At 43.9% G+C, this 13,513-nt stretch overlaps 1 protein-coding gene across 6 annotated transcripts in view; it reads right to left on the reverse strand.

The window, feature by feature from the left end:
• Positions 1–10,719, reverse strand: part of CPT2 (carnitine palmitoyltransferase 2) — a 39,045-nt gene extending 28,326 nt beyond the window's left edge. For 5 of the 6 annotated variants that reach the window (XR_014254713.1, XR_014254714.1, XM_082429587.1 and 2 more), the window contains exon 1: positions 10,429–10,719. Coding sequence is in view for 4 of the 6 variants with exons in the window: in XM_082429587.1 (XP_082285713.1) it covers positions 10,429–10,580 (152 nt within the window). In the remaining 2 variants the exon portion in view is untranslated. The remainder of the gene's footprint in view (positions 1–10,428) is intronic. The other variant, XM_082429585.1, reaches the window with a different exon arrangement.
• Between the last annotated feature and the right edge of the window lie 2,794 nt (positions 10,720–13,513).

Here is a 13,513-nt window from a genome sequence, read left to right on the forward strand (position 1 = left end):
TTAATTCTGAGATTGTCCCATCCCCCCTTTTTGGGTGAGAGTCATTAAAGGTCTTTTTTTTTTTAAGAAATAATGTTGATAACAGTATTTTCCCCTATAATTTTACTGATCTGTGAAATCTAAAAGTATAAGAACCACTGACGGTGAAAAGACAAGGAGATTTAGAATCGGACCTAGGCTTAAGTCCCAGCTCTGTCACTTAATCTCTCTGATATGGTTATAGATGGCAAATTACTTCATGTCCCTCAGACTCCATTTCCTGCCTCACAGGAAGTTGGAGAGAAGAACTGCCTCACAGAAAGATCTGAAATCCTGCCAAGTTCCAGCCCCACGCAGCACAAGTCTATCACCAGCACAGCTGGTATATGGAGAGGTTAGGTTCACAGCCTTTGGACTCTCACAGATAACTCAGAGTTTGCATCCAGGATTCTGTCACTTACTATCTAGGTGATCTTGGGAAAATTTCTTACCTCTCCAGCCCTTCTTCTTCCATGTGTTAAATATTACCTCACTGGACCATTATGAGGATTAAATGAAACAACTATATAAAGAACTTAACAAGGTACCTGACATATAGTAGGCACTAAACATATAGCACATATGGAATGTGTATTTGTAGAACCCAGATACCTATTGATATCTATAGACAGCTCTTTCCATCTCCTTTTCATTTCCCTCCTAGTTTCCTGCTTCCCTCCTCTTTTGACACCTCCCACCTTAGGCACAAACCCTGTCCCCAACCATTCCCTTCGACCCACTCAGCAACATCCAGTTTAATAACATAGCTATTATTCTTCACTAGCCACCTCCACTCTATCTTGCAGAACCCCCATTCCATTCTGAATAAACTACCCTATATTTTATAACTTCTTCTCCAGAACTTCTTCTACCTCCTCACCTTTCTCAAAATCTGACTATTCTGTAAATACCACTTGCCTTCAGATTTCTCCTCAAAGAAAGCCACTCCCATTCCATTCCGAATAAACTACCCTATATTCTATAACTTCTTCTCCAGAACTTCTTCTACCTCCTCACCTTTCTCAAAATCTGACTATTCTGTAAATACCACTTGCCTTCAGATTTCTCCTCAAAGAAAGCCACTCCCCAACTTCTAGGAAGGACCAACACCCTCCTAACCTCCACAACCTGCCATCAACATCAAACAAGTTTCTTTCCTCTCAAATCTAATTGTACCACCTTCTCCCCATCCTCCTCTGTTATCCACTCCAAGGAATGCTGGGTTAGTAAACCAGCTCTCTGGTGGGTAGGGGGGTGAAGCCCTGATTTGTAGCATTTACCAATTTCTGTAAATCTCCCACCATGGCCAAGTTCAAGCTACCAACATGATGTCACCGAATGTGGAGCTGGGAAGAAATGCACAGAGTTGGCTCGCATGATTATGGTGATGTATAGAGAGGGGAGCTCACCACTCATTAGGATTCTTCCTCTGAATCCCCTTTTCTCACCTCCACTGGCACATGGGCTGGCACAGAACAGGTACTCAATGTGTGTTAAATGAATTAGTTGATTACCTTCCTTTATCCCCCTACGCACCCCAGGGCCCTATATTCTTCTCTATCATTTTTAGTGGCATTTATGTATTTATGTCTCTCTTCCCCATCAGATTGAAGACCATGAGATCCTTTAAGGATGCAGAAGATGGAGTTAGAGATTCTCTTCTCCCATCCTGTTGGTTTTGACATCTTCTTCTGATTCTCTTTTCCTCCATTATGTCCTCTTGCCCTAAAAGTGCCAGTTTTCTCAAGACTGGCTCCTCTGCCCTCTTCTGACTGGATACTCCATCGGTGATCCCCCCTGCTCTGACAGTATCAACTCTGACACTTACAGAGGCTCTTCCAAGCAGGCAACGAGGAAGAAAACTGAAGGTATGCAAGGGAGCATAATCCTGTCAACTGTGAATTCGTTCTTTGTTTAGGGACAGTATGTGATGCTGGAAAAGCCTAAGCCTTGAAGCCAAACAAACCCGAGTTCAAATTTTAAACAAGTCACTTTTCAGAAAGTAGACTGGTGGTTACCAAGGGTGTTGGGGGGATGGGGAATGACTACTAATGACGGGGAGAGGTGATGAATTAGATAGTGGTGATAGCTGCACAACTCTGTGATTATATAACCCTCCCCCATGGAACTGTACACTTTAAAAGTATGAATTTTACCAGTGCACAGGCACTACACCCAGGACCCCCAGGGCCCTGCAGCCAGAGACCACAGGACCCAGATGCACCCACCAGTGAGCAGGCACCAGCCCTCAAATCCCTGACCTGCCCACCAGTAAGCCTGCTCTAGCCTCAGGACCAGCCTACCCACTAGCTGGTGGACACCAGCCCCAGGGCAACAACAGCCCCTCAGCTGGAGGACCCAGCTCAGACTCCAGCTGGCCAGCAGCACCTGCCCTGGGACTGGTTGGGCCCTGGCCTCACCCACCAGCAGGCCAACACAAACTTCGGGACACCCTTGACCCCGCAGCCAGCTGTGTCAGGAGCCAGCCCCATCCACCAGCAGTCCAACACCAGATCCGGAACCTCTGGGCCCCCCGGGCCCTGTAGCCAGACCCCAGGAATTGACTCTGCCCACCAGTGAGCCAGCACTAGCCCTGAGACTGCCGGAGCTCTGCAGCCAACCACCTTGTGACCCTGCCCAGCCAACCGGCAGCCAGCAGCCTCTGCACACGGCAGGGCCTGGCAATCAACCAGACCAGGGGACAAACAAGCCTATCAGACTGCCCATGGTAGTCAGCCCACCACAGGAGAAGGACCCACGCAGTCCACATTAGGGGCACCCCTAGAGCATATAGCTCTGGTGACAAAAGATGAGTGCAATACTGGGATGCATAGGACATCTCTTACAAAAGGCCACTTCTCCAAGATTGGGAAACATAACCAACCTACCAGATACACAGAGATAAAAACAGCAAGTTAGGCAACATGAAGTGATGAAGGAACATGTTCCAAATGAAGGAACAAAATAAAACCCCAGAAGAAGAATTAAGTGAAGTGGAGATAGGCAATCTACCTGAGAAAGAGTTCAGGGTAATGACTGTAAAGACGATCATAGAACTCAGGAGAAGAATGGATACACAAAGCAAGAAGTTAGAAGTTTTTAACAAAGACTTAGAAAATATGAAGAACAATCAAACAGAGATGAAGAATACACTAACTGAAATGAAAAATACACTAGAAGGAATCAACAGTAGGCTAAATGATACAGAGGAACAGATCAAATGAGCTAGAAGACAGGGTAGTGGAAATCACTCATGCTGAACAAAAAAAAGAAAACAGAATGAAAAGAAATGAGGATGGTTTAAGGGACCTCTGGGACGATATCAACTGTACTAATATTCACATTATAGGGGTCCCAGAAGGAGAAGAGAGAGAGAAAGGGGCAGAGAACATATTTGAAAACATAATAGCTGAAAACGTCCCTAACATGTGAAAGAAAACAGACATCCAAGTCCAGGAAGCACAGAGAGTCCCATACAGGATGAACCCAAAGAGGAACACATCAAGGCACATTGTAATTAAATGGTAAAAATTAAGCATAAAGAGAAAATATTAAAAGCAGCAAGGAAAAAGCAACAAGTTACTTACAAGGGAATTCCCATGAGGTTATCAGCTGACTTTTCAGGAGACTCTGCAGGCCAGAAAGGCATGGCATGATATATTTAAAGTGATAAAAAAGAAAAACCTACAACCAAGAATACTCTACCCAGCAAGGCTCTCATTCAGATTTGATGGAGAGATCAAAAGTTTTTCAAACAAGCAAAACCTAAAAGAGTTCAGCACCACCAAACCAGCTTTGCAAGAAATGTTAAAGGGACTTCTCTAAGCAAAAAAGAAAAGGTCATAACTAGAAACATGAAGATTAGAAAAGGAAAAAGCTCACCAGTAAAGGCAAATATACAGAAAGGTTAGATCATCAACCACATACAAAGCTAGTAGGAAGGTTAAAAGAAAACAGTGGTAAAATCATCTATATCCACAATAAGCAGTTAAGGGATACACAAAACAATTAGATCTAAAATATGATGTCAAAAACCGTCATCATGATATAGAAGCAGAGTACAAATGCAGGGTTGTTAAAATGCATTTGAAATTAAGAAACCAGCAACTAAAACCAATCATGTATATACACAGATGGCTATATTTAAATCTCACGGTAACCGCAAACCAAAAATCTATAGTTGATAACACGCACAGAAAAGAGAAAGGAACCCTAAGGTAAGACTAAAGATTGTCACCAAATCACAAGAGAAGAGAACAAAACTAATAAAGGAACAAAAAAGAACTACAAAAACAATCTCAAAACAATGAACAAAATGGCAAAAAGAATATACATATCGGGACTTCCCTGGTGGCTCAGCGGTTAAGAATCCGCCTGCCAATGCAGGGGACACGGGTTTGAGCCCTGGTCCGGGAAGATCCCACATGCCATGGAGCAACTAAGCCCGTGCGCCACAACTACTGAGCCTGCGCTCTAGAGCCCGCGAGCCACAACTACTGAGCCTGCGTGCCACAACTACTGAAGCCCGTGCGCCTAGAGGCCATGCTCCACAACAAGAGAAGCCACCGCAATGAGAAGCCCGTGAACCACAACAAAGAGTAGCCCTTGCTTGAGACAACTAGAGAAAGCCCGTGCACAGCAACGAAAACCCAACACAGCCAAAAATAAATAAATAAATAAATTTATATTAAAAAAAGAATATATATATCAATAATTGCTTTAAGTGTAAATGGACTAAATGCTCCATTCAAAGACATAGACTGGCTGAATGGATACAAAAACAAGACCCATATATAAGCTGCCTACAAGAGATTCATTTCAGATCTAAAGACACACACTGATTTGAGGGGATGGGAAAAGATATCCTATACTAATGGAAATCAAAACAAAGCCGGGGTAGCAATACTTATATTAGACAAAATAGACTTTAAGACAAAGATGGTTACAAGAGACAAAGAAGGACACTACATAATGATCAAAGGATCAATCCAAGAAGAAGGTATAATAATTTTAAATACATATGCACCCAACATAGGAGCACCTCAATACATAAAGCAAATATTAACAGACCTAAATGAAGAAATTGACAGTAACACAATAACAGTAGGGGAGTTTAACACCCCACTTACATCAATGTACAGATCATCAAGACAAAAAATCTATAAGGAAACATTGGCCTTAAATTACACGTTAGACCAGAGAACCTAATAGATACATAAAAAACCTTCTATCCCAAAACAGTAGAATACACTGTTCCAAGTGCACATGGAACATTCTTCAGGACAGGTCACAGAACAAGCCTCAAAACAAGCTAGGCCACGAAACAAGCCTCAGAAAATTTAAGAAAACTGAAATCATATCAAGCATCTTTTCCAGCCACAATGCTATGAGACTAGAAATCAACTACAAGAAATAATAATAATAATAATAATAATAATAATACATCAGCATAATAAAGGCCACATATGATAACTCCAGAGCTAACACATACTCAATGATGAAAAGCTGATAGCATTTCCTCTAAGATTAGGAACCAGACAAGGAATTCCACTCTTGTCCCTTTAATCAACATGCTATTGGAAGTCCTAGCCACAACAACCAGACAAGAAAAAGAAATAAAAGGAATCCAAATTGAAAAGGAAGAAGCAAAACTGTCAGAGTTTGCAGATGACATGATACTACGTCATAGAAAATCCTAAAGACACTATTAAAAAACTACTAGAGCTCATCAATGAATTCAGTAAAGTTGCAGGACACAAAATTGATATACAGAAATCTGTTGCATTCTACATGCTAACAATGAACTATCAGGAGGAGAAACTAAGGAAACAAGCCCATTTACAATCGTATCAAAATGAATACCTAGGAATAAATCTAACTAAAGAGGTAAAAGACCTATAAGACACTGAAGAAAGAAATCGAAGATGACACAAACAGATGGAAAGATATACCTTGTTAATGGACTGGAAGAATTAATATCATTAAAATGACCATACTACCCAAAGCAATCTACAGATTCAATGCAATCCCTATCAAAATACCAATGTCATTTTTCACAGAACTAGAACAAATAATTTTAAAATTTGTATGGAAACACAAAAGACCCCCAAATAGCCAAAACAATCTTGAGAAAGAAGAGAGCTGGAGATATCACATTCCCGGACTTCAGATCATACTACAAAGCTAGCATAATCAAAACACTATGGTACTGGAACAAAAACAGACACATAGATCAATGGAACATAATAGAGAGCCCAGAAATAAAACCACACACTTATGGTCAATTTATCTATGACAAAGGAGGCAAGAATATACAATAGAGGGGCTTCCCTGGTGGCGCAGTGGTTGAGAATCTGCCTGCCAATGCAGGGGACACGGGTTCGAGCCCTGGCCTGGGAAGATCCCACATGCCGCGGAGCAACTGGGCCCGTAAGCCACAACTACTGAGCCTGTGCGTCTGGAGCCTGTGCTCCGCAACAAGAGAGGCCGTGATGGTGAGAGGCCGGCGCACCGCGATGAAGAGTGGCCCCCGCTTGCCGCAACTAGAGAAAGCCCTGGCACAGAAATGAAGACCCAACACAGCCAAAAATAAATAAATAAATTTTTTAAAAAAAGAAAAAAAGAAAAAAAGAGAAAAAGAAAAAAAGAATATACAATAGAGAAAAAACAGTCTCTTCATTAAGTGGTGCTAGAAAATGGAACAGCTACGTGTAAAAGAGTGAAATTAGAATATTTTATCAAACCATACACAAATATAAACTCAAAATGGATTAAAGAGCTAAATGTAAGACTGGAAACCATAAAACTCCTAAAAGAAAACATCAGCAGAACACTCTTTGACATGAATCACAGCAATATTTTTTTTGATCTGTCTCCTAAAGGCAAAGGAAACAAAAGCAAAAACAAAACAAAACAAAACAAAAACAAATGGGACCTAATCAAATTTAAAAGATTTTGCAAAGCAAAGGAAACCATCCAAAAAAAAAAAAAAAAGACAACCTACTGAATAGGAGAAAATATTTGCAAATGATTTGACTAATAAGAGGCTAATGTCCAAAATATATAAACAGCTCATACAATTCAACGTCAAATAAACAACCTGATTTAAAAAATGGTCAGAGGAACTTCCCTGGCAGTCCAGTGGTTAAGACTCCATGCTTTGGGACTTCCCTGGTGGTGCAGTGGTTAAGAATCTGCCTGCCAATGCAGGGGACACGGGTTCGAGCCCTGGTCCGGGAAGATCCCACAAGCTGCAGAGCAACTAAGCCCGTGCGACACAACTACTGAGCCTGAGCTCTAGAGCCCGTGAGCCACAACTACTGAGGCCACGTGCCACAACTACTGAAGCCCGCATGCCTAGAACCTGTGCTCCGCAACAAGAGAAGCCACTGCGATGAGAAGCCCGCGCACTGCAACGAAGAGTAGTCCCCGCTCACCACAACTAGAGAAAGCCCGCATGCAGCAACGAAGACCCAACACAGCCAAAAATAAATTAATTAATTAATTTAAAAAAAATCAAATCTGACTCCTATCTCATGATTGTAACCACCATGAGATGCTGCTTGCCACTTATCCATTATATCATAACTGTTTACCTGTTAAATCTCCCCCACTATACAGTAAGCTCCTCACCATGACTGACTGGTCTCCAAATCCCTATTAATAAATGTTTATCAAATTAATAATGTGAATGTGTAGGTCAGGTTGTTCCACCCTTTCTCTCCTTTGGACTTGCAGTTTTATATTCTGAGATTAACTGCTCAGTGTGTATAAATAGAACCCTAAAAAAAACACCTAACTGAACTGTACACCTAAAAATAGTTAAAATGGTAAATTTTATGTTTTGTATATTTGACTACACTGAAAAAGAGCAAAGATAAAAACGTAACACCTAAAAACCAAGCAAATGGGGGCTTCCCTGGTGGCGCAGTGGTTGAGAATCTGCCTGCCAATGCAGGGGACACGGGTTCAAGCCCTGGGCTGGGAAGATCCCACATGCCACGAAGCAACTAGGCCCGTGAGCCACAATTACTGAGCCTGCGCGTCTGGAGCCTGTGCTCCACAACAAGAGAGGCCGCGATGACAGGCCCGCGCACCGCGATGAAGAGTGGCCCCCACTTGCCGCAACTAGAGAAAGCCCTCACACAGAAATGAAGACCCAACACAGCCATAAATAAATAAATAAATAAACCCAAAAGTTTAAAAAAAAAAAAAAAACCAAGCAAATGATAGTGCAAAGCTTCCTAGAGGAAAGCAAGTCCAAAGCCACTTGATTAAAAGGCAGTGATATAATAGGAAAAGGAAGAGGGAAGGAGGAAGGGAGATCCAATTGGACCACTTAATACTAAGGGACTAGTCCTTCCCATGCCAACTAATAAGGACAGTTCCCTATTTTGGCATCTTACCTCACTCTAGCCTCACAATAGTCCTATGAATTGTGTGTTCTGTTCCTACCTTACAGTTAAGAACTAGGGCTCAAAGAGGTTGACTGAATTGCCTGAAGCTATACAGAAAGAGTATCAGATCCGGAATCTGAAACTAAGTTCTACCAGACTTCAAAGCCAGGGCTTTTCACCAAGTGTGACATCAAAACGAGTGTGAAAGACAATTCATTTTACCTCTCCAGAATCTCAGATAAAAGGAATCTCATCTTATCTAACTTCCAACTCACAGGTGAGGTGTTGGAGGCCTGGGGAGGGAGTCATCATTTAAAGTTATACACAGGTGATGAGCGCTACTGTTTGTAGCTCCAAGATATCTGTGCTGTGGATTGGAGGAAATGATCTTGATATTCCTTGATATTCTTAATATTCTTCCCAGCTTTCCAATTTGAAAATGGAGAAAACCCCTCTGATCTTACACCTGGGTGGGGCCTGGGACTGTCTGAAAGTTAAAGGCCATCTGTTGCTGGGCTTGGCAAGTAAAGATAGGCTCTGTCATTCCTCACCTTTCCCCCACATACTGGCTCAGCTCATAGTCAGGAGGTCAAGGCGTATCTCACAGGCACAGAGACTTTTTCTTTCTCTTCCCCATCCTCCTGCCAAATTTAAACAGTAGGATTGGGGCTAGATAATCTCATTTTAACTTGTTTTAGATGTTTGCACACTGTAATTTCACAAGAATCCCTCAGATGATACTCCTGAGAGGATGGGGGTGGGCAGTGATGACAATGGGTTAAGGGGTTCCTTAGAAAAACAGCAACCTAGTAGTTGGGGTTGATGCCTGTGACAATCTTTGTTCTGTTCATGGGGTAGGGTCTCCAGCCCCTGGACTGGGAGGGAGATCCCTGATGGCAGTCTGGGGAGAAAGGAAGTAAAAAGGCTCTTTGAAACAAATTTGGAAATTGGCACCAGGAACTATCTGGTGAGTAGGTAGAGAAGTTAAAGTTTGGTTTTAGGGGGTGAAGGAATTTAGGGACATTTCTAATATTGGAGGAGACCTGGCAGCTTAGAGTAAGGCTGGGAGTTCAAAGACTGGGCAAACTGGAAGCTGAATTAAAGAAAATACCGGATGAGGGAAGGAGAGAGGAAAATGTATGGGAGCTGTGTTTCACAGGGGAAGTAGATTCTGGGAGAAGTGTTTTAGAAGCGGTGGAGTGGGGGGGAGTAGCTATGGTGAGGAGGCACAGAATTTGGGTGGGCTCTGTATCTAATGTGAATAAGGTAAGATTTGGGGAGGAGTACTGAGGATGCTGCCTAGAATTCTGTGAGGGTGGGCTGAAGTTGCAGGGGGTAATGTGGGTTAGGGAGGAGGGTGGGGGTAGTGTTGAAGAAGGTTTGGTAGGGGTGAAAGGTTTCCAGGTGAAGACTGGACTTAGAATGCTGAGGACTTGGAGGGTAAGATGAATACTTGAATCTGCTTGGGGGAGGACAGCGTGCTAAAATACAAGAGGACTGGAGGCATGGGGAGTGGGGCTGAGGGTTATGAGTAACAGGCATGAAAAAGGTGGCGTGCTGGGAGAAATTGAGGGAGAGGAACTATTATATATCAGGAATTGACCCATCCATATTCTGTGCAGGAATGCGGGAAGACAACCTAGTTGGAGGGCTAAGGGTAGTGTTGGCGATATGCAGGTTGGACATTTTTCAGGGAGAAATGTGAGGGACAATTAGATATTTGATTGGAAGTCGGTTTTTTGGAGGAGTTGGAGAAGAGTTCAAGAGAGAAAATCTGAGAGAATAATGCCTGTGGGGGAGCGGGGGATTCTGGAAGAGAATTTGGGCATTCTGATGTTCCAGTGCCATAAGATCCTGAAAGTCACAGGATTTTCAGATTGGAGAATGCGGCAGCGTCCCAGGTAAAACTTTGGAAGCGGAAGAGGGTTCAGTAGAATAGGCGTGAGTGACTGGAGAGAGGCTGGGGCCGAACCCCAGCTCGTGTGGACGGCGGGGGCCGGGAGGCCGGGCTCACCTGGGCAGACTGTCCTGGTAGTGCATAGTGGGCACGATGCTCAGCTGCAGATACTGGCCTGGGTCGAAGCCTGTGCTCAGGAGCCGACTGGGGGCTCCCGGGCCAAAGGCAAGGCCCCGGGGCCAGGCGCGCAGCAGTAGGCCGGCCACCATCGTCCCGGGAGGCGGCAGCAGCGAGAACGCGGAGAATGCGGAGTTCTGGTTACAAAGACCAGGCCGCCACCCTCAGTGCCCGTCAGGGACTCGCGTTCAGTTTGCGCCCGTCCGCGGAACAACTTCCGGCCTTCTGACCCCGCCCACGGAAGGCCCCTCCCTCAGATGGGCCCGCCCACAGATGGGCCCGTCCACAGATGGGCCCGCCCACAGGCCCACCGAGGCTCAGAGGGTCCAGCCCACTGCAGGACTAGCACGGCGGTCTCTTCCCAGCTCTGTTGGTCTCTCTTCTGCTTTCTAGGCGGCAGGAAACCGAGCTCCGAAGCCACACCCTTCTCCTGTTTTGGAACAAGATAGAAACTGAACTGGAGAAAAAGAGAAACCGAAAAAAGCTTTTGGAATCTGATAAATTTGATCCAGACTCTGTCCCTGGGAGATCGTGGGAAAAAATTTAAACCTCTCTTTCCTCATCTGAGAAGTAGAGGTATGATATTCAACCCAGCCCCCACGTTCCTAGATGTGAAATGAAACAACTTGGTGTGTACGGTGCCTGGCGGTGTAAGCAGTAAATGGTGGCTGCTGTCGTTACTAGTCACCCGTCAAGTTTGCCCAGCAGAAGATTTTTGACATACCGTGATTAGCCCCGCCGAGCTGCCCTTCGAGCTCACTTGAGCCGGTATTAGAGAAAATGTGTGCAGGAGTTCCCTGGCAGTCCAGTGGTTAGGACCTACGCACCTTCACTGTCGTGGGCCGGGTTCAATCGCTGGTGGGGGAACTAAAATCCCGCAAGCTATGCAGAGCGGCAGGAAAAAAAAAAATTAATAGAGAAAATGTGTGCAGAAGCCGGAAACCATGGAGTCTCCCATCCAGCCACCACTTCTGTGCAGAAAACACTTTTTAGAGCAGGATCCCTTCTGCTAGAACATCCTTTCTCAGTTTGAACATTTCCAAAGACAGGAGGCTCTGCCTCTGGCCCTAGGAAGCCTTCCATGCTCAGTGGACCCCATGAGGCTGCCTGTCCCCACAGATAACCTCCAAGTTTCCTTCCAACTCCGACTCTAAGATTATACAACTTGAATAGAGACCTATCAGCCCTTACCCATCACAAAGCAACCCCACCACACTCCCATTCTTGCTTTCAACTGCAGTTTAGGATTAAGCAGGCTTTGCTCCCATTTTACAGAAGAAAAGGAGGTATCAAAAGACACAAAATCATGCTGTCTGGCTTGAGGTACAGAATTCCATTCCAGGAACAGGACCTTCCCTTAGCTTCCGCTCTCACTCGTGGCCCTGTGGGTTTGAGGTAGCCCAGTACATCTGCTCTGTCCCATAACTGACTAAGCAGTGCCAGAAGCTGGAGCACACTGAAAAGAGCTCTGGACTGGGAGTCAGGAGACCTGAGTTTTGGTCTCAACTCTGTCCTTATCTAGTTAGGTAACCCCTGGTTGAACGGGAAGATCACTCACTAATGAGCCCACACTCATTCAGTGGTGACTACAAATCCCTAAGAACTGAACATGAAACTTAAAAATACTGAATGTCTAATCCTCCTCCCTTGAGGGGAGAACAGACAGCACTGTTTAGACCCAAGTCTAAAACATCAGTGCCGTTTGCCTGTAGTGTATAGGACCAGAGGGAGAATATCAAATCCTTTCTGAAAAAGCTTACTCCAAATCCAGACAGTTTTCAAAGCCTTGAAACCTGAGGCAAACATCAGGAGCTGTGTAGAGCTAAGGGGTTCAGAGACCCCGGAAGAAACAGTGAACCTAATAGAAGAGCAGTGGCTCAAGTCTAGAGACAGAGGCCCAGGGAATGTGCCCATCAAGTCTAATAGCTGAAGAGGGGCTCAAAAGACTGCTGGAGGTGCATGGCCAATAGTAACAAATGTAACCCCTCAGACGGGTGTCCAAGGCCTTTTTCTGGCACCCACCTGGTTCTCCACTTCCCATGATGTCACCCCAAGAACCCTATGCTGTAGTAACACTGAACTGTTCACCATTCCCAGAACTTGTCCTCACTCCATGCTTTTTTTTTTTAAGCTGTGCCTACTGTCTGAAATGTTTTTTCCATGCATCTCTTCCTAGTACACTCTAACATCCTTCAAATCCCATTTCAAAACTCACAACCTCTATGAAGTCTTCCTCAATCCTCATCCTTCCTGCTTCCCACAAGAACAAGTTTCTCCTTCTGATTCCACAGCACTTTTCACAATGTTTTACTGTTATATATGGAAAACAGAACTATATTATGATTCATTATGCAAGGCAGAGATCTTGTTTTCATTTATGTACCTAGGTTTCTAGCACAGGGCCTATCATGGGTAGGTGCTTGCCTTCTTTCTTCTTGGTATGGCCCTGGGGCTTGTGTCACATTAAGGATAAACATGAACTGGAGGACCAGAAACACCATATTTTGCTGTGTAAGGGTCAAGAAAGTTCCTCTGCTTAGAGAAAAATTCTGAAGAATAAATTGTATCAAAGTAATCCCAGAGTTCTGCTCTGTTTCGAATTAACTATGAAAAAGCAGAACGTGGTGGACAGGTTTAAGTAATATTCTTATTCAAAACCAAAGTTCTTAAAAACAATAAACGTTTTTATTGAGGTATAACTGATATATAACATTAAGTTAGTTTCTAGGGGACAACATAATGATGTGATATTTGTATACACTATGAAATGAATACCACAATAAGCCTAGTTACCATTAGTCACCATACATAGTCACAAAAATCTTTTTTTTTCTTGTGATGAAGACTTTTAAGATTTATTCTCTTAGCAACTTCAAATGTGCAATACAGTATTATTAACTATAGTCATCATGCTGGACATTACATCCCCATGACTCATTTATTTTATAACTGGAAGATTGTAGCTGTTGACCCCCTTCACCCATTTTGCCCACCCCCCAACCCCCTGCCCTCTGGCAACCATCAA

Source organism: Balaenoptera physalus, assembly GCF_965194825.1.
Source record: "Balaenoptera physalus genome assembly, chromosome: 1".
NCBI classification, from domain to species: domain Eukaryota; kingdom Metazoa; phylum Chordata; class Mammalia; order Artiodactyla; family Balaenopteridae; genus Balaenoptera; species Balaenoptera physalus.